This window comes from Balaenoptera musculus, chromosome 15, assembly GCF_009873245.2.
Source record: "Balaenoptera musculus isolate JJ_BM4_2016_0621 chromosome 15, mBalMus1.pri.v3, whole genome shotgun sequence".
NCBI classification, from domain to species: domain Eukaryota; kingdom Metazoa; phylum Chordata; class Mammalia; order Artiodactyla; family Balaenopteridae; genus Balaenoptera; species Balaenoptera musculus.
In genome coordinates, this window is record NC_045799.1 from 68,454,817 (window position 1) to 68,478,630 (window position 23,814).

The window sequence follows — 23,814 nt, forward strand, 5'->3', positions numbered from 1 at the left end:
TATTTTTTGAACAGAAGTTCATGCAAGTGGAATTGCTGAGTCAAATGGTCTGCCAAATTCGAAGGATAAAAATCGCTTTTAAACCTCACTGTCATCCTCAGGTATGCATTCTTATCTGAGGAGGAAACAGAGAAGCAGAGAGGTTAAATAATTGGCCCAAGGTCAAAAATAATTAGAAGTGGCGGATTTCAAAAGCAGCGCGGGATCATCATGCTGCGGCTGGGGTAGAATTTGCGGTTTAGGCGATTTTTTTTTTTTTTTCTGGTGTGTTTTGGTGGGGGAGGGGCCGGGCAGCAGGGAAGGAAACTTGTGTCGCAGCAAAGAAGGAGGAGGAGAGGGACTCAAGTCAGAATCCGAGGCGGCCGTGCCAAGAAAGGCTGGGCTCGGAGTTCGGCGAGGCCCCCTGCCGCTGTGCGGGGCGCCTCGGAGGCTGTGACCCCCCACCCCCCATCCCCCCAGGGAGGTCCAGCCGGGGGCCGCGCCGCGCCGGGGCGGTTGCCAAGGGCCTACCCCGTCAGCGGCTCTAGTTGCTAGGACCTCCATCTTGAGGCCGGTGGCCGCGGCACCCCCGGAAGGGGTTGCCGAGTGGGGCATTCACTTCCGGTTTGGGGCCTGCAGCGGCGGCGGTGGCGGCGGCGGCGGCGGCAGCGGGTCGGTGTAGAAAATGGCGCTGGTGCAGCGGCTCGGGCCTCTCCCCGCGGCGCTACGGAGGGCTTGAGGCTCGCGAGCCTCACTCGCAGCGCCCCACTTGCTCGTGCACTTTACACACATGAGGTGAGCGGGGCGGGGGCCTCCCTCCGGGCGGGAGGAGCCTCGGGCGCTGCCGCAGGGCCCGCGACCGCGGGCTGCAGCGGCGGCGCCGGGCGTCCCCGAGACCGCGGGCCTCGGCGCGAGGGAAGCCGGCTGCGCTGCTGCGGAGGCCGGACGGGAGGCCCGGAGGGGCCGCGCTGCGCCGCTGGGGCCGGGCCGGGGGCTGCGGCTCGCCCGCGCCGCCTGACCGCAGTCGGGGTTGCAGCCCCGCAGCTTTGTGAGCCCCCACGGGCTCCCCTCCCCCTCCCCCTCCGGCCCCGGCGCGAGCCTCTGCCGCAGCAGCTCCGTTTTCATGCGCATCTCTCTCTCTCTCTCCCTTTTTCTTTTCTGTTCCAGAGAATTGGAAGCTAAAGCTACCAAAGACGTAGAAAGAAATCTTAGCAGGTAAGATGGGCGAGCTTACCGCCTCTCGACCTATTAATCTTGTATTTCCACTCTGGCTCGCCCTTGCTGGGTTTAGAAGTTACCCGGTGTCATTTTCTTTTGCACGCAGGGAGCAGACACGGAGAAGAGGCCGGAGGGAATACTGGATGGAGGGATTGCGGGGAGATGCGTAATTACGCGTGTGTTCCTTTCTTTGGGGGGGGGGGAACCACAGCGAAAAGCAATTCTTGTAAACTTAGTTAAAGCATTCTCACCCTTTTAGAATTTAATTAGAGGACTTGTGCATTAATTACTATTGTAAATGGTTGCAGGCATTGTGTGACTCATGATTGAGGCGGCCCTTATGGCGGGCTGTCAAACTGTTTTGGCTTCCCCGTTATTACTTTGTAACTCAAATTGTTGCCTTTATAAAAAGATACTATGTGTTCGCATTTTTTTTCAACACATTGTAGTCAGGCGGATTCTGTTGCACTGGAAACAGTTTTGCCCTTGAACTTTACCAAGCATAAGCTGCGTTTTGTTTTCTTTTGAAAATACATTTTTATCTACGTTCGGTGTGTGCTCTTTTTATCAGCTGGTAAAATAATTAAAAATCTGTTCCCAGTAAGTGGTTCTCATTCCTCTTGGACCTGAGTGCTTTTGCACTGGTAATTTAAATCATCACCACAAAGGGGTTTTTTGGTTTTTTTAAACGATGCCTTTATGGAAACGTTGAGCTTTATTGAGCTGTAATTGCTTAAGCGTAAGGGCATTGCACCGTATTTAACTCTTTTTCACATTCATTTTCTGTCTTACAGTCTTTTCCTTTCTTATTCGCCGTTTTCTTTTGCATCGTATTGGGACACTCAGAGAAACTTCTAGATAAACCTAATCAGTGAGCAGCTTTCTTTCACTTGAACAGAATAAAATAAAATTTCTCTGTCTCAGATCTTAATGTAGTTTGTGCTTGGTGATTGTAAGTTTTATGCTTGTGTTGAGGTTCTTAACATTCACAGTTCAAATCATCTGAATATTTTTCAGCATATAGAATAATTTCAAGCTGCTAGTCTTTTGAGTTTTATAGATATTAATTTGTTAAAGTGATCATTAAAGAATCTGTTCAGTCGGTGAAGGATGGACGTCATCGTCTTACCAAATAAGAGATTTTCTGTTATTCAAAATAATTACAGGATCATTTAAAGGAAATTAAACCCGATGTCACTGACTAAATAACTGTTGGATATTTAAATAAGTTTTGTCAAAAGCTATTAAAGAAATGTTAAGATATGAAACCGTTAAATAAAACAGGTTGAGTTTTTAAGGTGTAATTTCAGAAAGGAGCTTGGAGGTATCAGTCTCTCTTTCTGTTTTTGCTTTGTCAGGTAACTATATCAGTGTAATTCCTGTGGAGGTTTTCTGGGACTATAAATTAAAAATGGTCTCTACCACAGGTATAATTTTTATATGCTATTACAGTTGGATAGAACTTGGAGTCGCTGTATCAGCTATGTATCAGAGTCTGAATCCCAGCTTTGGCACTTACAATATGACCTTGACTCTTGGCAAATCACTTAGCCTCTCTGTTCCTAATCTATAAAACAAGAGGTTTGGGCCAGCTAGTTGCTAAGGTCTGTTAGGTCCCTAGGGTTTTATAAAAAGGAGTCAAGTGTTGTCCCTGGCCACAGAGAGCATGTGCAATCTAGGAGGAGGACTGTCATGGGTACATAAATAACTAATACAAGGTAGATGATGTAAGAGTCAAAAGAAGATACCATTCCATTCATATACTTAAGGCTCTTCAGTTGGTCAGAAGAAATGAAAAGGAAAAACAACAGGGCACTGTGTACTAAGGACCCTGTGAGAGGGGAACATTTCCTAAAGGTTAAAAGTTTCCTGAGGAGGGAGAGAGATGATTAGGTGGGTAAATGCTTCCTTTCAACTCCATCCTTAGCTCTGTGCTTCCTTTTTCACAAATAAGGAGAGTATATCTTTACCTATTTGTGCTCTCCCCAGGAAGGCATTATCCTATATTCATTCAGTAAACATTTCTTGAGCATCTTATATGTTCCAAATGGAAGACTAGGCACTAGGGAAGGGAAGAATGGAAGTAGCTGAATTTATTGAATGTTTTTTCTGTCTGCCTGGCACACTTTTCTGAAGGTCTTATATTGACTCATCTGATCCTGGAACACTGTGAGGTAGGTACTTTTACTGTTCCTGTTTTATAGGTGAAGACTTTGATGTACAGAGAGGTTAAGTAGCTTTCAGGAGGCCACACCACTGTTATGCTTTGGACTGTATTGTGTTGCTTCACAAGAGGCATGGTTCTTCACCTTGAAAAATTTGAAAAAATCTTTGGGGAGGCACAACCCACATATATAAGCAACACTTCTAGATCAGAATTTCTCAACCTGGGCACTGTTGACATTTTGACCAGATCATTTATTATTGTGAATTCTGCCCTGTGCATTGTGGGATGTTCAGCAGCATCTACCAGAAATACTCAGATGTGACAATCAAAAATGTCTTCAGATACTGCCAGAGGTCCCCTGGAGGGCAAAATCACCCACACTGTTGTAGATCTTCATGTTTCACGAAGATAACCAAACATTTGGATTTTTAACGTTAAATCTTTAAATGTTAGATATGTTTTAATACCACGGAACTCCAAATTCCCATTGTGTAGACCCTGTGTTTGGAAACTCTAGTCTCTGAATGAATGACAAAGTTATATTGCCATTCTCCTTTCCCTTTGCTAAACTGCAAACCCTCAAGACAGCATGCCAGGTAGCCCGTGCCAGTTAAACAAAATTGGCACAATAGATAAGTTTAGTTGCCCACACGAGGTAAACTATCTTAATTTACTGTTGGCCATTAAAATTGTCACTTTTTGTCGGTATCCTGGACATTCAAAAGAGAACTGTAATGTCTAGATCTGCGAGATTGCCATTGGAACTAAATTTTAAAGAATGGAATCAGTTTTGAAAGGCAGAGAAAAAGGCAATGTAGGAACAACAGCAGAAATGAAGGCACAAAATCCAGAAAGTATAGGGAATTTTGGAATAGCAGTAAGTAGTTCAGTTGGATTGGCATATAAGGGTGGGGGCAGGTGTAGAGTTTCTTGAATATCAGGTTGAGGACTTTTTGCATAAATCTTACATTGTGGGAAGCTACTAGGTGCTTTTAGGTAGAGTGGTGATAGGATAGAAAAATGATAACTAGTGATCTGGGCAAGACGTGTGATGAAGACCTGAATTAAAATGGTAGTAGAAAAGAGGGGAGAGTGTGAGATACTGAAAATGTGGAATCTGGGGTTTGGCAGCTACTTAGTCTGTGATTAGTTGTCTAAATGCACGGGGTCTCTATCTTGGCTGAATGGGAGATTGACCCAGCCTCTGAACAGAATAGATGTGAGAACAGAAATAGGAGTTTGGAGAGAGAAGATGGTAAGTTACAGTTTATAGTTGTAAAAAATCTCTTGTAACTCAACTTATCTAACTTAAAATATATATATATATATATATATATATATATATATATATATATATATATCTCCAAAGTGATAGAATCATTGAATATTTAGATTTAGACTATGATCCCAGCCAACATTCTTATCCCTTCATTTTACAGATGAGAAAGCTATGGTCAAGGTTATAGTCTCTAACAAGTGACAGAGCTGGGATTCAAACAGGCCTTTTGACTCTCACTATAGGGTTCTTACAGCTAGGCAGTGTTTTATATTGCACAATAGAAGAAAGATAACTTTGGTTTCTCCTTTTTTTTCTGAAAATGTGAGAACAATTCCCTCAATATATTTCATGACCATTTTACTAATTTACTATAATGTAGGGTGTGTTGTCTACAGTAGAACTACATGCTTCATGTTATGCTGATTTTTTTTCTCCCTAAACCAACCATTAAATGCCATCATTTAAGAGAAGTCGTTAAAGATGCTATGTACCATATAATGTAGCATCTAAATTGGAACGTTTTTATCTGAGACACCTTTACTTGGGACATGCTAAATAAGAAAAGACTAGGGACAGCAGGAGTAAACCAGGGCATTAGGTCTTCCTAGATAAGGTGGACCCTGCTCTTGGAATTCACCAAACTTTATCCGGACAAAAAAAAAAAATCACCTTATGATTTTGTTAAGCTTTTCTGTTGCTTTCCTGTGATGTAGTTTGTAGGCCAGCAATTTCATATTAGTAGGTTTCTTTCTAGCTTTATTTGGTAGCTGTGTGGTATATCAATTGGTAGAATAAATGAATCACAAACTGTAAGCTTAATTTGAAAATGTGTAACAACCCTCTGGAAATTTTAAATATAAACATCATTAAAAAATCTGAGTACCATTCTGTAACTCTTGGGAGTTTTGGCATCTGAAGTAAGTGTGCAAGTATAAAATACAGTCCTTTACAGTTCTGTTTTATGACAACCTCAGAAGTATTGCCCATAATTGGAAAGACTAAAATAGATATGGCTGTATATATTCTTGTCAGACTGACTTATGACGTCTCTCACTCAAAATCAAGAAAATGTCCTCTCATTTAAAAAATTTAAAAAATCATTCTAATCTTCAGCAAAGTAGCAAGAATAGTTCAGTGAACACCTGTATCTCCACCTAGGTTTACCAGTTACTAATATTTTGCTAAATTTGTTTTATCATGCCCTCTCACCCCTAAATAAGACAACATGTATCTTCCAAGAACAAGGGCATTCTACATAACAGCAATCAAATTATCACAGTCGGGGAAGTTTAACTTTGTTACAGTACTATTTGGTCCATGTTCAAATTTTCCCAGTTGTCCTAATAACGTCTTTTATTTTTTATTTATTTGTGGACATTTTTTTGGGGGGGTCGGGTAGCTATTTAATTTTTTTTTTAATTTATTTTATTTTTGGCTGCGTTGGGTCTTGGTTGTTGTGCGCAGGCTTTCTTTAGTTGGGGCGAGCTGGGACTACTCTTCGTTTTGGTGCGCAGGCTTCTCATCACGGTGGCTTCTCTCGTTGCGGAGCACGGGCTCTAGGCGCGCGGGCTTCAGTAGTTTTGGCTCACGGGCTTAGTTGCTCTGCGGCATGTGGGATCTTCCCGGACCAGGGCTCGAACCCGTGTCTCCTGCATTGGCAGGCGGATTCTTAACCACTGCGCCACCAGGAAAACCCCTAATAGTATCTTTTAAAATGTAGTTTGTTCTTTTCTCTCAGTTCCTTAATCCAGGGTTGCATTTAGTCATCTGTAATTTCCTTCCATCAGGAGCAGATCCTTATGCATTTCTTCCCCTTTCATGACATGGACATTTTGGAATAGTCCAGACAAGTTGTTTTTGCAGGCTTCCATTTGGATTTGTCTGGTTGTTTCTGTATGATTAGATTCAGGTTAAACCTTTTTGGCAGGAATATCACATAGGTGACGTGTTTGTTCTTAGTGCATCACATCAGGCTCTCTCCCTGACCCCTTTGAAGGAAATTAGCTAAAAGTTTGCCCAGTACTTTTACCTTTACACTAGCTCAGTGTTTCCTCCATTTTAGGATATGCCAAACAATTAGTTGGAACTGAGGTATAATTTTAAATAGTTGAGGTTACAATAATTACAATCTTTTTTAAATTGGCCAGCTATAATGATTGCAGCTTTTTGAAGGGTTATTCTGAAGGTAGCTCTTCTATTGTTAGACATAAAAGTTGCGTGTTTTTGGCTTTCACCAGTAGTAAACTGAACCCTGGTAAGAAAATGAAACATAGGACTGGGCTTGTGATATGCATTCTTCAGAAGAATACCCCAATGAAATTAGAGTGGCATTGTGCCACCAGAACAGGGTTTCTCATCCTGGATTCCACAGAGGGACCACAGGTGGTATGAGGTAGTTTGAAAAACTGAATGTGTGCTTTAAAAAAAAAAGAAAAAGATGATCCTCAGCATTTATCAGATTTCAAAGGCTCATGGCTCCCCAAATATTAAGAAACATTGTGTTATAGGGAGGATGTTAGAGGAGCTGAATAATGTCAGTAAAAGGGAGATTTTAAGATTTAAAAGAGAGAAAGTAAAATTCGACTAAGGCATAGGTTCTCTAAAAAAAAACAAACCCAAAAGACCAACAACATGAAAATACAGTTGTCCCTCAGTATCTGAGGGGGATTGGTTCCAGAACCCGCACCCCAGCCCATAGCAAAATCCAAGGATGCTCGAATCCCTTATATAAAGTGGTATAGTATTTGCATATAACCTGTACACATTCTCCTGTGTACTTTAAATCATCTTTAGTTTACTTATAATACCTGATACAATGTAAATACTATGTAAATAGTTGTAAATACAATGTAAATGTTATGTAAACAGTTGCCCACGTATGGCAAATTCAGGTTATGCTTTTTGGAACTTTCTGGAATTTTTTTTGATCCTTGGTTGATTGAATCTGTGGATTTGGAACGTGGGATATGGAGGGCCAACTGTATAGTTTAAATGTCATATTAAGGTGGTCTTATTTTTAAAATGAATTGCATACTCTGTGTGAGCTGGTTATGAAGCAGAAATCCTAACATTTCTACTCTTGTAACTAGGGAAAAGCATTTTGAATTTTAGGCAGTAGTATGTTGTGTGACCATGACTCAGCTGACTTCCCGTTTCAGATGGAATGTTCAAAACAGATTGAAACTTGGTTAAGGAATTTTATACTTTGAACCTTACAAGATATTTTCTGCAAACAGCAATTGATTGGATTTTGTATAATAACAAACAAGATTAAACCAAGTCACTTGTTTTGCTATTCTTACTAGTGGTTTTGAGTCAGCCAGCATTTATTGAACAGCTTGCTGCAGTGATATTGAATATTTTTATAATTTCGACATCTGTGTTTTGTTGACTTGGGTCCCTTCTTTCTCTTATTCTTTTGGAGTATCCCCCTAAAACACAAGGAAATAGTGCTGTGTGGTGTGAAATATGCACTAGTTTAAAATGTATTTTTAAGCATTACTTTGACAATTGACCATACAAAGGCTGTCAGAGAAATATGTTTTACTTAATATTCTTCTTGTGAATCCCTAGGTGATGTGAGGCATATAAGTGAGAATCTTACCATGTAAAAATAGAAAGGGACATAAAATGTGCATTCTCTACACTGCTGCAAGTTAATCATGCTCAAGCCACAGTTCTGAGCCTGTCACTCACTATTTCTTAGAAACCTCTGCTGCCTCCCTAGTGACTCTGGAATTGAAGACCAAACTCTTGTCTGTGCTAAGCTTATCTGTTTAGCTTTATCCCGTCTACCTTTTGCCCTGTCCTCAGTTCCTCCTTCTCTGAATGTCTCCTTCAATTTCTCCCTCAATTTTTTTTTCTAACAGCTTTATTGAGATTAAATTCACATACCATAAAGTTCACTCTTTTAAAGTACATGATTCAGTGGTTTCGTATATTTACAGAATTGTGCAATCATCACAACTACCTAATTCCAGAACATTTTTTATACCCCCCCCCCCACCAAAAAAAAAACCCATACCTGTTAGCAATCACTCCCCATTCACTCCATCCCCTGGCAACCACTAATCTATACTCTGTATGGATTTGCCTATTCTGGACATTTCATATAAATAGAATAGTATAATATGTGGCCTTTTGTCTTGCTTGTTTCACTTAGCATGTTTTCACAGTTCATACATGTTGTAGCACATACTTAATTCTTTTTATGGGCAAAAAACATTCCATTGTATAGCTGTACCACATTTTGTTTATCCATTCATCAGTTGATGGGCATTAAGGTTGCTTTCACTTTTGGGCTATTATGAATAGTGATACTGTGAACATTCGTGTGCAAGTGTTTGTGTGGACGTACATTTTCAGTTCTCTTGGGTATATACTTTGGGGTGGAATTGCTGGGCATATGGTAATTCTATGTTTAACTTTTTGAGGAACTGCCAAACTATTTCCAAAGCAGCTGCACCCATTTTACATTTTCACCAGTGGTGTATGAGTATTCCATTTTCTCCACATCCTCACTCATACTTGTTATTGTTCTTTCTGATTATAGTCATTTTAGTGGATGTGAAGTGATATCTTACTGTGGTTTTGATTTGCATTTCCCTAATGTCTGATACTGCTGAGCATCCTTTCACGTGCTTACTGGCCATTTGTGTATTTGATTTGGAGAAATGTCTATTCAGATCCTCTGCCCATTTTACATTTGGTTATATTTTTAGTGTTGAGTTGTAAAAGTTCTTTATATGTTCTAGATACAAGTCCTTTATTAGATACATGATTTACAAATATTTTCTTCTATTCTGTGGGTTGCCTTTTCACTTTCTTGATGTCCTTTGAAGCACAAAAATTTAAAATTTTGGTATGGCCAATTTGCTGTCTTAACCATTTTTGAGTGTACATTTCAGTGAAATTAAGCACATTCACAATGTTGTGCAACTGTCACTACCAGTGACTCTTCTTCTTGCAAAACTGAGACTCTGTACCTATTAAACAATAACTCCCCATTCTCTCCTCCCCTCTACCCTTGGGAACCACCATTCTACTTCCTGTCTCTATGAATTTGTTATAGGAACCTCTCTTGAGTGGTTCCTAGAACCACTCGTAATATTTGTCCTTTTGTCACTGGCTTATTTCACTTAGCATAACATTCTCAAGGTTCATACATGTTTTAGCACATTAGCCAATTGATTTTTGTATGTTGATCCTGTATCCTGCAGCTGTGCTGAACTCTGTGTGTGTGTGTGTGTGTGTGTGTGTGTGTGTGTGTGTGTATTCCTTAGGACTTGTATATATAGGACCATATTAACTGTGAATAAAGAAAAGTTTTATAATTTCCTTTCCAATCTTGGTGCCTTTTATTTCTTTTTCTTGCCTAATTTTCCTGACTAGAACCTATAGTAAAATGTTGAATAGGAATGGCAAGAGTGAACATCCCTGTCTTGTTTCTAATCTTAGAGGAAGAGCATTCAGTCTTAACCATTAAGTATAATGTGAACTGTGGGCTTTCTGTAGATGGCCTTTATCAGATTAAGGAAGTTTCCTTCTATTCCTAGTTTGAATGTTTTTGTCTTGTCATGAAAGGGTGTTGGATTTTGTCAAATGCTTTTTCTGTGTCTATTGAGATCATGTTGGTTTATCCTTTGTTCTATTAATGTTGTATTACATTGATTTTCATATGTTAAACCAACTTTGCATTCCTGGGATAAATCCCTCTTGGGCAAGGCATATAGTCCTTATTATATGTTGCTAGATTCAATTTATTAGTCTTCTGTTAAGGATTTTTGAGTCTGTGGTCACAAGGGTTATTGATCTGTAGTTTTCCTTTCTTGTGATATCTTTGTCTTTTGGTACTGGGTATGGTCTGGTTTGGAATCTAGAATCTGGGGTCTTGAGCTGTTTGGTTTGGCATCTACCTCATTCTGCATTGTGCATTAATAATTGTTTTTACATATCCAGTTCCATTTTTTCTTTTTAATTTTTTCCCACTTTATTAAGGTATGATTAACAAAATCAATTCCATTTTCTTTTTCCCCCCAGCAGTTAGTGCATTGCCCCTGTATGTGTGTGTGTTTTATTGAGATATAATTGACATCTAACTTTGTGCAAGTTTAAGGTGTACAGCTTGCTGATTTGAAATATTTATATGCGTGTTTACCCTTGAACAACATGGGTTTGAACTGTGTGGATTTTTATATGTGGATTTTTTTTTTTTCCCACTAAATACATATTACAGTACTACACAATCTGTGGTTGGTTGAATCGGTAGATGTGGAACTGTGGGTTTGGAGGGCCAACTGTAAAGTTATATGCAGATTTTTGACTGCATGTGATCAGTGCCTCTAACCCCTGCATTGTTCAAGGGTCTACAGTATTCCAATATGATTACCACTGAAGCATTAGCTAACACCTCTATCATGTCACATAATTATCATTTCTTTTTTGTGGTGAGAACATTTAAAATCCAGTCTCTGAGCAACTTTGAAGCATATAACATAGTATTGTTGACTATAATCACTATTCTGTTCATTAGATTTCCAGAACTTATTCCCCTTAGTTTCAGGAGTTGCAGGTTTGTACTATTTAACAACATCTCCTCAATTCTCCTATCCCCCAGCCCCTGGTAACTGCAAGTTCAGGTTTTTTAGAGTCCACATATAAGTGATAATCATATAGTATTTGTCCTTCTCTGTCTGACTTACTTTACTCATCATAATGCCCTTAAGGTTCGTCCATGTTGTTGTAAATGGCAGAATTTTCTTCTTTCTCCAGGCTGAATATTATTCCTTTGTATGTGTATACAACACCTTCTTCATTCATTGATGGACACTTAGGTTGTTTCTATATCTTGTGAATAATGCTGCAGTAAACATGGGAGTGCAGATATCTTTTTGATATCCTGTTTTCATTTCTCTTGGATATATACCCAGAAGTGGGATTGCTGGGCCATTAGTAGTTGTATTTTTAGTTTTTTAAGGAACCTCCATACTGTTTTCCATAGTGGCTGCACCAATTTACATTCCCACCAACGGTGCACAAAGGTTCCCTTTTCTGCATGTCCTCACCAACACTTGTTACACTTGTTACCTCTTGTCTTCTTGATGACAGCCATTCTAAGAGGTGTGTCAATTCCGTTTTCTACCGTATCCTCTCCTTTCTTTGGTCGCAGTCTTCTTTGTGTCCTAATGTTAGTTTAGTGCCATATTTTGTACCTAGTTTCTTGTAGCTAATGTTTAGTGTACACTTATGTGCATCTCTTAAGCGCTTCCTCTGCATTACCTAATTTAATCTTCACAACAACCCTCTCAGGGAGGTGCAGTTTAAGACCTCTTATAAACGAGGAGATGGAGGCTTTAGAGAAATTAAACAAGTTGCTTACACAAGTCGGTAGTGGAGTTGAGATTTAAGCCCACACCTCTTTGGGATCAGAGCCAGAGCTCTTAACCTCATGCTGTGCTGCCCAGGAAATGCTTGTTTGAATAGATTGGATTTAAACTGGTCCTTAAAGAAGTAGAATGTGGGTAGAAGAAAGAGTGACAGGAGTGCATGTGTGGTGGTGGATGGGGTTAGAGTGTTAGTAACAGCAGGGAAGAAGGAATTGGTATTAAATTGGAGTACTAACATAAGTAGAACTGGTTTTTGTCCCCAGAACAGTAATTAGTTCTATTTGGAAGAGTGAGATTAACATCTGAAATAATTAGAAAATGAGCATTGTTTAATCAGAGGTCAAGGGTGAGTTCTGTGTGAGTTGGAAAGAATTATGAAGGAACTAGTAATTGTTAAGCCTCAAAAGAGGAGCAGATTTAGGAGAGTAGTTTAGCAAACCAGATTTGGGGTCAGCCTTTACCATTGTCTTATACTCTACAGGTCACTTAGAGCTTCCAATCCTTGGTTTCTTTTAGTGTCAAATGGGAATAACATAAATTCTGTGTTTTGGCATTGTGGGTTCAAAATGGATGATCTCTTCAGAGCACCTTGTAAACTGTACAGTGCTCCTGTTACTACGGTGGGGGGTTCCAGTTCTTTTAAAATTCTAATATCACTATCCTCGACCTGAGCTTTTTATTTGAAAATAATTTCAGTCTGAGAGAAATTTTACAAGAATAGACAAAAAATTCCTGAATAGCCTCCATCTGTGTTCCTCAAATGGTGATATTTAACCACCTTTGCTTTCTCATTCTCTTTTACATGCGTACTGGGTTTTTTCCCGAACCATTTAAGAGTAACTTAGAGACATGATGTCCCTTTACCCCTAAAAACTTATTTATTTCCTAACATACTCAGCCATAAAAAAAGAATGAAATAATGCCATTTGCAGCAACATGGGTGGACCTATGTTGCTGCAAACATAGGTTATCATACTAAGTGAAGTAAGTCAGAGAAAGACAAACATTATATGATATCGCTTATATATGTAATCTAAAAAAATAATACACATCAACTCATTTACAAAACAAACAGACTCAGACATAGAAAACAAACCTATGGTTACTGAAGGGGAGGGGAGGGAGGGATAAATTAGGGATTTGGGATTAGCAGATACACACTACTATATATAAAATAAACAACAAGGACCTGCTGTATAGCACAGGGAACTATATTCAATATCTTATAGTAACCTATAATGGAAAAGAATCTGAAAAAGAATGTGTGTGTGTGTGTTTGTGTATAAACTGAATCACTGCTGGACACCTGAAACATTGTAAATCAACTATATTTCAATTTAAAAATAAAATAAATATTTCCTAAGTTCAAAGACATTTTCTTAGTAACTACAGTGCCATTATCAAAATTGGAAAAGTATTATTCAGTACAGTCTTAATAGCAAATCTGCAGATCTTACTCAAATTTTGCCAGTTGTCTTAGTAATACCTTTTAGAGCAAATTTAAAAAAACAAAACTTCTTTCTGGTCAGAGATTCGATCTAGGAATACAGGCTGCATTTAGTTTTCAAGTTTGTTTAGTCACCTGTATTCTCGAACAGTTTCTCAGTCTGTCTTTGTTTTTGAAGACCTTGATATTTTTTAAAGAGTACAGGTTAGTTATTTGGTAGAATGTCCCTCAATCTATATTTGTCTGATGTTTCTTCTTGACTAGATTTACATTATGTGTTTTTGGCAGGAATAGCACAGGGCTGATGTTGTTTTGCTTAGTGCCTCACATAAGGAGGTGCATCATGTCCATTCATCTCATTGTTGGCGATGGTAACTTACACTACTTGGGTTAGTTGAATACCAACTACTTGGTATATGTCAGGTTTCACCACTGTAAAGTTAGTACTTTCTCTTTGTAATTAATAATTATATTGTTGGGAGTACTTTGAGACTATGTAAATATATTATTTCTCATCAAGATTCTTGCCTGAGTCAATGGATTGCTAAATAGTGATTTTCTAAGTCCATTATTTTTGCTACATTAGTTGACATTCTACTGTATGATCTGTCCCTTTACCCTGTTAATTCATCCATTTATTCATATCAGTAGGGACGCATGGATTCTCCATTTATTCAGTGGGTTGTAATCCTTTTCTAGCATTATTTTATTGCTTAGTTTATGAGGCCAGTAGAAGCCCCCTTCAAGCTCAGCCTCCTACTTTTTGAGGAGATCCAGACTGTGTGTCATCTGTATCTTCACTGCTATCTCATCATATCCTATTTTCTTATTTTCTCTTCATTCTTAAGAGGAAGATATGCTGACTTCACTACCACCTATGCTTCACTACCTGCCTATGCTTTATGGTTCAAAATCAAATGCTATCCAGAAATACACAGTGTTGCTGCCACCCTGTCTTTTGTCCTCTTTTCTCCACATATTACTATCACAAATAGGTATTTTTATTAGTTTCTGTATGTATGTGCTTCTAGAATTCCTTTACGCAAATACAAGCATATGGGGGATATATATTCCTATCTCTTCCCCACTTTTAACACGAAAGATAGTATACTGAACCTTAGTGTTTTCCCCAGTTAACTATATACCTTTCAGATCCTTTCGTATCAGAATATGGAGGCCTTCCTTATCTGTTTCACAGCAGCGTAGTTATTCCATTTTATGGATGTATCAATTTTATTTGACTACTTTAGCATTTGCAGGTATAAACTACCTGTGACTGTAAACAAGCTTCTCTTGTGTTACCCCATTTATTATCACCTTCTCTGATACCTTTATTCCTTAACCCCTTTTCTACTTCCAAATAAGTACTAGTCTTCCTTATTTAAAAAAAAAAAACTTCAGTTTTATCCTGTTTTTTTTTTTTTTCATATCATGGCTAAATTTTTGAAAATCTGATCACTCTTAACCTCTCTTGCAGCAGTTTGGTTTCCATCTTTACTATCTAGTGAAATTATAGCTTTGAAGGTTACCAGTGACTTCCTGTTGTGTGGTGCTAGACTGGCTTTGGTGATTAATTTAGGCATAGGAGGACAAGAAGGAGGAAAAAAGAGGCTGACAAGCAGATAGGAAAAGGGGAAGCAGGAAGGCTGGGAGAATACAGAATAAAGTGTAAGGGAAAAAGTAGGTGAACATATTTTGGCAGAAGATGTGAAATTATTTTCAAAACTAGCTTGTAACATACAGTTGGCTTCTGTGTGAAGGTGAGCTGACTTATGGTAAGTTGTGACTGATAGGCTAGTTGGGCCCTGTGGAAAGTAACCCCCTATTTTCTATTATCATGTCTTTTTTTTTTTTTTTTCTTTTTAAAATTAATTAATTAATTTATTTTTGGCTGTGTTGGGTCTTCGTTTCTGTGCGAGGGCTCTCTCTAGTTGCGGCAAGCGGGGGCCACTCTTCATCGCGGTGCACGGGCCTCTCACTGTCGCGGCCTCTCTCGTTGCGGAGCACAGGCTCCAGACGCGCAGGCTCAGTAGTTGTGGCTCACGGGCCTAGTTGCTCCGTGGCATGTGGGATCTTCCCAGACCAGGACTCGAACCCGTGTCCCCTGCCTTAGCAGGCAGATTCTCAACCACTGCGCCACCAGGGAAGCCCCTCTATTATCATTTCTAACAGCAGCGCCTCCATTTAAAAATTTTTGCTTTCTACAGTCTGGAGTTGTCATTAACCTGTCTCTCTTTTGTCATTCTTATTAATATTGTCAACTATTCCAATTTCTTGTGATTATCTTGGATTTATTCTTTGCTATTCATTTCCACTTACCACCACCATGGTTCAGGACATAGCACTTTTACATGGATTACTGCAACAGTCTTCTCACCCTATTTAGCAAATTTATTTCCTACTTTTACCCAGTGCTTTTCCTCCCTTTTCTATCCCAGTCAACACTGGCCCCTGAAATTGCCATGCTAACAGGTCTCCATGCTTTGCTGGTGTCCATGCCCTTTTGTGCTCCCTTGCTTGAAAAAGCCCACCTCTCTTTAGAAATCCTGCCTCTTCTTTAAGACCCAGATCAACTTCTTACTGCTCCATGAAGCTTTGCTTAGCTGTGACAGCTCATATGCATGTCTTATTTTCCTGAACTTGCTTATGGCCTCTACCAAATGATTTCCTGTTTCCATATTGCGGGTGTGTTCAGTTGTTGTTCCTACAAAATTGTAGTTTAAAACCATGTATTCTACTTGGGTTCTCCCAGTACACAGCAGACTGCTTGACTTTAGGAATCCCCAGGCACATTCTTATTGATTTATTGATTAAACATTGTGTAGGTTATTATTAAATGATTTGGACGCAGAGAGTCGGATCATCCAGGTGTCCTGTGGATGTGTACTTTTTTTAATGGGATTTTGTTTTTGTTTTTCTAACAAATGATATACTGATCTGGACCTTGACCTTTTTTCAACTCAGCAGTGTGTCTTAGAGATCTTTTCTGTAAGGCCACATTTGGGGGGGTTCCCCAAGACCACCCTCAGGTTTGATGATTCACTAGGAAGGCTCACAGGATTCAGCATATAGTCATACTCATGGCTGTGAATCATTACAGTGAAAGTATACAAAACAAAATCCGTAAAGGGAAAAGACACATTGGACAAAATCCAGAGGAAACTAGGTGTAAGCTCCCAAGATTTCTGTCCCTGTGATGTCACACAGGATGTGCTTAATTTCTCTAGCATCAAGTTATGATAACATATGTAAACTGTCTACCAGGAAAGCTCATTAGAAATTCAGTGCCTAGGGGTTTTCTTAGGGGCTGGTTATGTAGGTACCCTCTGCCTAACGTGTACCAAAATTCCCAACTGCCATAAAAAAAAGTAGGCTTTCAGCATAACTGTACTGTTTGTACTAAGCTTACCCATATCAGTTAGGGATTGGTGGGAACCTCCCTGAAATCCAAGTTCCTTGACACCAGCCAGTGGCCAACCTTGCAGTCCTTTCTTAGGATCACAGTCTCAAACCTGCTGTGTTAATAACTCCTTTCTGCACATCATGGAAATCTATAACTCCCCTCCTTTTTTTTTTTTTTTTAAACTAATGCATAGTATTTCATGGTATGAGTACATTATGATTTGTTTAATTTTTCCCTATTGATTGGCTTTTAGGCTGTTATTTCACAGTATCTATTCTTGTACATTTCCTTTTGTAGAAGCTTAGATTGAAATTGATGGGTCATAAACATAGTGACATTTAAAAGTTTAGTATTAATAGATGCTTCTAAGTTGCTCACCAGAGGTCCTTGCTAGTCCATATCCAACAGCAGTTTACAAGAGTATCCTTTGGAAGTGATTGCTTTTAATGATACTCCTTTTGGGAATGTAGGGAAAACTGACCAAGCATCAGGAAGAGCAGTTCCAGGATGGGCTTTCTAGATCCCAGGTCTGTCTTGCTGCCATTATGGACACTTGTCTTACCCATTCTCTTCCTGTTCCCAAGACACTTGGTTCACACAGTTATCTGCTTCATCTATCTCTAATCTCCCACCTTGTTGCCTTTAATCATTTGGGTGGAGGCTTGTGATCATTTTTGTCTTTTATTATGGAAAATTTCAAACATACACAAAAATAGAACAGAATAAAGAACTTTCATATACCTATTACCCAGTTTCAGCAATTGTCAACATTTTGTCAATCTTGTTTCATTTTTCTGTTTTCCTTTTTTGGGAAGATAGGGTGGGGCCTGGAGTAGTAAAAGCAAATCCTAGACGTGATGTTTTTAAAAAACATTTTTTTGGTACTAATTTACAAAAATAATGCATGTTTACCATAACATTTTCCATGGGGATATGCTTTTTAAAAAAGTCACAATTTCCCCAAACAGTTGGTTCAGTTGTGAGGTTACTCTGATGTCCTAGTTCAGGAGGGTATTTCCTCATGTCTTTCCTTAAATTTGTATAAGGTTATACAAGTATACAGACAACTTTAAAAAAATATGGGCTAACACTGTTCACAGTTCTGCAAATTGCTTTTTTTTCATTTAACAATGTTAGGGACATTCCTTCAAATCAATAAACAGATCAACTTCTTTTCAATACAATATGCTATGCTATTATAAAGCCATTTCTTTATTGATGGACATTCAACTTTTCTGCTTTTCAGCTCTTGTGAACCTTGCAGTGAACCTTCATACGCATATGGCCTTGTGTACTAGTGCTTCATTTCTGTAAGACACATTCTGAAGCATGGGGTGGCTGGTTAGGTTATGTCTTCCTTCCTTCCTTCCTTCCTTCCTTCCTTCCTTCCTCCCTCCCTCCCTCCCTCCCTCCCTTCCAACCCCCCCCCCCCACGTCCCACCCGCACCACGAGGTATCTTAGTTCCCCAGCCAGGGATTGAACCAGTGCCCCCTGCAGTGGAAGTGCGGATTCTTACCCACTGGACCACCAGGGAAGTCTCAGATTATGTGTAACTTTAATTTTTAAAACTGTTACCACAATACTTTCCAAAAGGTTATAGTAGTTTTCTACCAGTAATATAAGCAAGAACCTCTTAACTTTCATTTTTGCCAGCACTGGATATTGTTATTCTTGAACATTTTTGCCAATGAAATTAGCATAAAAAAATAGTGTAGCATTATAGTTTTTTGCCTTTATTAGAAAGAAAACTCAGCAATTTATTTTAAAAAATAATATATTGAATTGGCTTTATACTAGGAAGTACAAAGCTTGGTTCAATACTAGAAAATCCGTCGATAGAGTTAATCTTATCAGTGATCAAAAGACAAAAATTCTGTAACCATTTCAATAGATACAGAAAAGAAATCTAACAGAATATAGCATGCATTCATGACTGAATCTCCGAGCAAACCAGAAACAGAACAGCCTTTTACTTTTTTTTTTTGCCTGCGTTGGGTCTTCGTTGCTGCGCATGGGCTTTCCTCTAGTTGCGGCAAGCGGGGGCTGCTCTTCGTTGCGGTGCGTGGGCTTCTCATTGCGGTGGCTTCTCTTGTTGCAGAGCACAGGCTCTAGGCGCGTGGGCTTCAGTAGTTGTGGCACTCGGACTCAGTAGTTGTGGCTCGCGGGCTCTAGAGCACAGGCTCAGTAGTTGTGGTGCACGGGCTTAGCTGCTCCGTGGCATGTGGGATCTTCCCGGACCAGGGCTCGAACCCGTGTCCCCTGCATTGGCAGGCAGATTCTTAACCACTGTGCCACCAGGGAAGCCCTAGCCTTTTACTTTTTAAATATTAAAATTTAATATTAATACTGGAAAAATTTTAATATTTAAGTTTTTGAATACTTACATGGCTCAGAAACTAAAATACTGTATGAAAAGGTTTATACAGTGAGATCTCCCTTCCTCTCGGGCCCCAGATGCCTAGTTCCTTCTGCTTCCTCCCCCACAATTACTGTTAGTTTCTTAGGTGTTCTTTTAGAGTCATTTTAGACACATACAGATGAATGTGAATACATAGGCTCTCTCGCTTTATACACAAATGATAGAATACTATGTACTCTGTCATGCACCTTGCATTTTTCATGAGTGTTTTTTTTAAAAAGACAGGCATTTTTGCTCACTTCTGATAGCCTTTTAGCTACTCTCCTACTTCTCTCTCTTCTTAAACAAACAAAAAACCCCCACAAAAATATTGAACTCCTCAAATATGGACCTTACAACTATTCACTAGTTGTGGTCGAGTTGTTTCTCCCACATTGTCCTCCCACAAACATTCATAAAATAAAAAATACTGAAATTGCTGTCTTAAATATCACCAATGCCTGGTCCCCTCTTGTTAAAACCAGTGGTTGTTTAGTCTTTGTCTTTGAGTCTTCTGCAGTTCTTGCTCCTGATTATACACCCCATGGTTTTTGGAACTCCAGTACTTTGTATTTCCTGTAGTACATTGTTCTTAAGTGTTCTTATAAAAGGTGGAAGGAAATAAGAAAAGGATTGTGGAGGCACACAGTCTGGAGAAAAGATAAAAGTGAGAAGATCTATCACTTAACCTATCTAAAGGAAAAGGATTATTCTCTGTGGCTTCTGAAAAGAGAGCTAGTACTTTGGGAGGTATTATGGTGTAGGGGAAAGGAAGGACCATGACTTTGGGAACCAAGATTTGAATCCTTACTCCACTGTATACTAGCCATATGACCTTGGACAAGTCACTTAACCTTTCTGAGCTTCAGTTTCTTCATCTATAGAAGGGAAACCTGTCCCTATCATTTAAAAAAAGTGACAAATGGGAAAATAAACTGCCCAGCATAGTCACTGTAACATTTTAATCACTCAGAGGTTTGTTCTCATTCCTAGATCCAGAACTTGCATATTTGAGATATTTTGCTACTAACTTTCAAGGGATGAATGATTGCTGACTGGAATGTTGTCTTTGTGGAGCGTGTGCAACTTAGCATGTACAACATGGACAACTTAGACCTATCAAATCCATCAACCCTTATTCCTTTTGATAGGTATGGTGAAAGATAGAATTAAATATCTTAAATGACTCTCTACTAGCATTTAAATTCTGAAAGTCGAAGTGTTTGGGTATATTTATATATTTTTTTCCAGTTGGCTTTCTGAAGGAGATGTGGGAAAAGTGTGGTTAGTTGGTGGTGATGACGGTGTTGAAGAAGAGAACTTTTTTCTCTTATGCTTCTGGTATCAACTGATACTATAATATTTCCTTGAGGAAATATGGTTCATCTTTTAAGTACTAAAGAGACCAGTTTTAGTCAGGAAAACATTTGCTAATGTCATCAAAAAGTCTTCAAAATGAAGTTTGAGAAGGGAGAAAAAAATTCCGGGTAAATAGTAAAGGAACATCCCGTAGAGTAAAATTATAGTGATGTAGAACAAGGTTAGAAAAGGACTTGTCTGTAATTCACAGGCAAACACAAAGAACAAATGCTAAAGATTCCTGAGTTTCTGCGTAATAAGTGACCCTAAATATCTTGACAAAAGTAGAGTGAGTACAGTCTTAGAGATGCCACTGAGAATTGGTGAGAGGGGCTCCTGACTAGGCATTTGAGTTGCTTACTCAAATGTGTTAAGTAAGCATTCTTCATTTAAACCTTACAAAAACGCTAGGAAGTAGATGCATACGGTAATTTATCCCCAGTTTTGATGACGAAACTGAGGCTGAAGGAGTTTAGGTATTTGGAGCTAGTAAACAGCTTCGGTTGAGTAACATGACAATGATGTCACTTATTTGCTTTTGTTTACGAATTTACTCTTTCTGTCACATGCTGTGGCTGTCTCAGCCTTGGCTTGCAGGATTACAGTGAGTGAGCTTGCTCACTCTCATTACCTCCCTCACACAGAACGCTAGAGAATGAGTCATGGTTACAGTTGGCTTGAATCTGTTTTGCTACTCCATTAGCCACATGACAGTGCTGCTTTGAACAAAACGGAATGAAATACAGCAACAGTTACCATCCTCTTCTTCCAACTTCTGATTTTAGCAGTTGTATACTTTACTAAATTATCATCAATTTACATAATGTCACTCATTTTGTTTTTCATGGTCTCCCTGCGTCTCCTCTCAGTTTCTTCCATCAGCAAAGCCAACTTAAGTTTTGTGTAATCTCAGTGGAATGCACCTATAGCACCCCTTCTAGTTTTGTATGTATTTGTCTGTGTTTCCCATTTTATCTTCTACTGCATCCCCACTGCCATGTGCATTCCAGCCTTAATGAATTATTTACAGTTTCCCAAGTGTCTAGTTCATGTCCCTTGAACCTTCTCTGCCTGGTGTTCATAATGTCCCCTCTGGAAAGCTTCCTCAGGGCAGAGTTAGGTACTTTTTCTTTGTGTATTGATTTTCTTTAAGTTATCTCGTGATTTTTGGTTGTCTGTTGATACTATGAATGAAGGTTTAGGTTCTAGACTCTAGGGTAATTAATGTAGGTAACTTGAGTATGTTTCCTCCAACTTTGTGTAGATTTCATTACCCAGTAGCCCCCTACCTTGAAAGGGCTGGGGGGATGCTGATGGGGAGCCCTGTGTATGTGAAGGGTGTTGATTGTTAGGCTTCACTTGAGAGTTGTTTTTTTGGTTTTAGGCTGGATTTAAATGCATTTGCTACCTGTGGCCATGTAGCCATATAGGAATGGAAAGTGGATGGAAAGAGCTGAGTAGTTGTGGCCTTTCTATTCCTTATGCAGTCTTTGCTCTGTGCCTATTTCTGCTCAACCAGCTCTAATCTTGGAGCCTCTCTGGAGCTCTACCAGAGGATGGCACATACAGCCGTTTAAGACTTCTCTTGTGTTTATTCTTAGGTTGCAGCTTCCTTTGCTCTTGTTTATTCATCAGCTCTGAATAGATTTAGTACCCTTTTCCCTATCATTTCAGTGAGGGAGAGTAGAAAGGAGAAGACAAATACATTTGCCCATTCGTTTTGAAATCCCGAGCCAGAGGTTCTGTTGACAAATTTGAACATTTCTGATTTTAAGAATTGAAACAAACTTATATATGTTAGTGCATTATGGATTGTTTCCCAAGTATTGATAGAATAGTTTAGAATGTTTATAGGATATGAAAGTAGTATAATGCTAAAATACAAGTCATCTATTTATGAATAAGTTGTGTTCTAAAAATAGGTATAAAGCTTTTTAGAGCAAGGAGAGCTGAAGATACCCCAGATACCTGGTCAGGAGAGGATTGTGGGGAAGGTTCCAGGCATTGCTGTTAGCTACTAATTGATAATTGGGGCCAGAAGCAAGGTAACTCTGCTCATGAGATGTTGTTTACATTCTAGAATTGGAGGAAGTTGCTTGTTTCCCAGTGTAAAATTTGCTAACTTTAGGTTGTCTTCCTTGATATAACATTAAGATAAAAGCTCTACTACTGTGGCTTACTAAAGAAAAGTACTGTGCAGTGGCTGTATAGTTAGACTGAGGTTGCAAGTTGTGTTTTTATTTCAATGAATGATAAAAGAATAATTTGCCATGTCTTTACTTCTAATAAGAGTGAAAATGAATCTATATGCAACATTACTGTTATTAATTCATTTTGGGAAAGTTAATTGCAACTGTGTGGTTCAGGGATTTAGTGCAAGAAGAAGAACAGTTGATGGAAGAAAAGAAAAAGAAAAAAGACGACAAGAAAAAGAAGGAAGCTGCTCAAAAGAAGGTAGTATATGTATAAACTAATTATTTATATTAAGCAGTTTAAACATAGATTAAAAAAGAAAATTACTCTTATCGGATTATTTAAAGCATCTGATTTAATGTTTTAACTTCAGTGGAGATTCATTTTAATATTTAATGTCTTTGAATATGCATTAATAGTAACTTGTTAAGTGTGTACAATTTAATGCATAGTTATTTGATTTTGCCAATAATTTTTTTCGAAGGTAAGTGCTTTGCATAGGTCTTTATTTTTCGATTAGGTGTTCCTAGGTTTTCATAATACATCATTTTATAGTGAGAAGAGCATGGAATTTGTAGCTGCATAGAGAGGCTTTGAAATCGGACTCTCCCACATAGCATACAGAACAGTGTGGCCTTCAACTTTATTTAGCCTCTCTGGGCCTTAGTTTCCTTATGTTTTGTAAAATGAGAGTTGAATAAAATAAGTTAATGTAATACATACACATAATAGAAAATAAAGTAATAAAGGAAATAGTAATAAACAATAGGAAACAAAGTGTCAATTTCCTTTTCTCTTTTTATTTAGTACCTGGGCTGATTTTTTTAATTTGCAGATTATGTTAGGATATTTAAAAATAAGCCAAAGACATAATTGCTGCAAAAGATCTTTAACCAATACATTAATCAAAAACTGTAATCAAAGCAACACAAATTGCAGAAAAATAAAACATGCCTGTAAAGATTTTTCCAAATTAATACTAGAG

The 23,814-nt window shown here is 38.8% G+C and overlaps 1 protein-coding gene across 4 annotated transcripts in view; it reads left to right on the forward strand.

Moving 5' to 3' along the window:
* Positions 1 to 615: 615 nt before the first annotated feature.
* Positions 616 to 23,814, forward strand: part of TNRC6A (trinucleotide repeat containing adaptor 6A) — a 97,251-nt gene continuing 74,052 nt past the window's right edge. For 2 of the 4 annotated variants that reach the window (XM_036825871.1, XM_036825874.1), the window contains exons 1-4: positions 616 to 774; positions 1,147 to 1,194; positions 1,304 to 1,363; positions 23,003 to 23,090. In XM_036825871.1, coding sequence (XP_036681766.1) covers positions 770 to 774; positions 1,147 to 1,194; positions 1,304 to 1,363; positions 23,003 to 23,090 — 201 coding nt within the window. In that variant the 5' untranslated portion in view covers positions 616 to 769. Of the gene's footprint in view, positions 775 to 1,146; positions 1,195 to 1,303; positions 1,374 to 23,002; positions 23,091 to 23,814 lie in introns of those variants that run through there. The other 2 variants (XM_036825872.1, XM_036825873.1) reach the window with 2 other exon arrangements.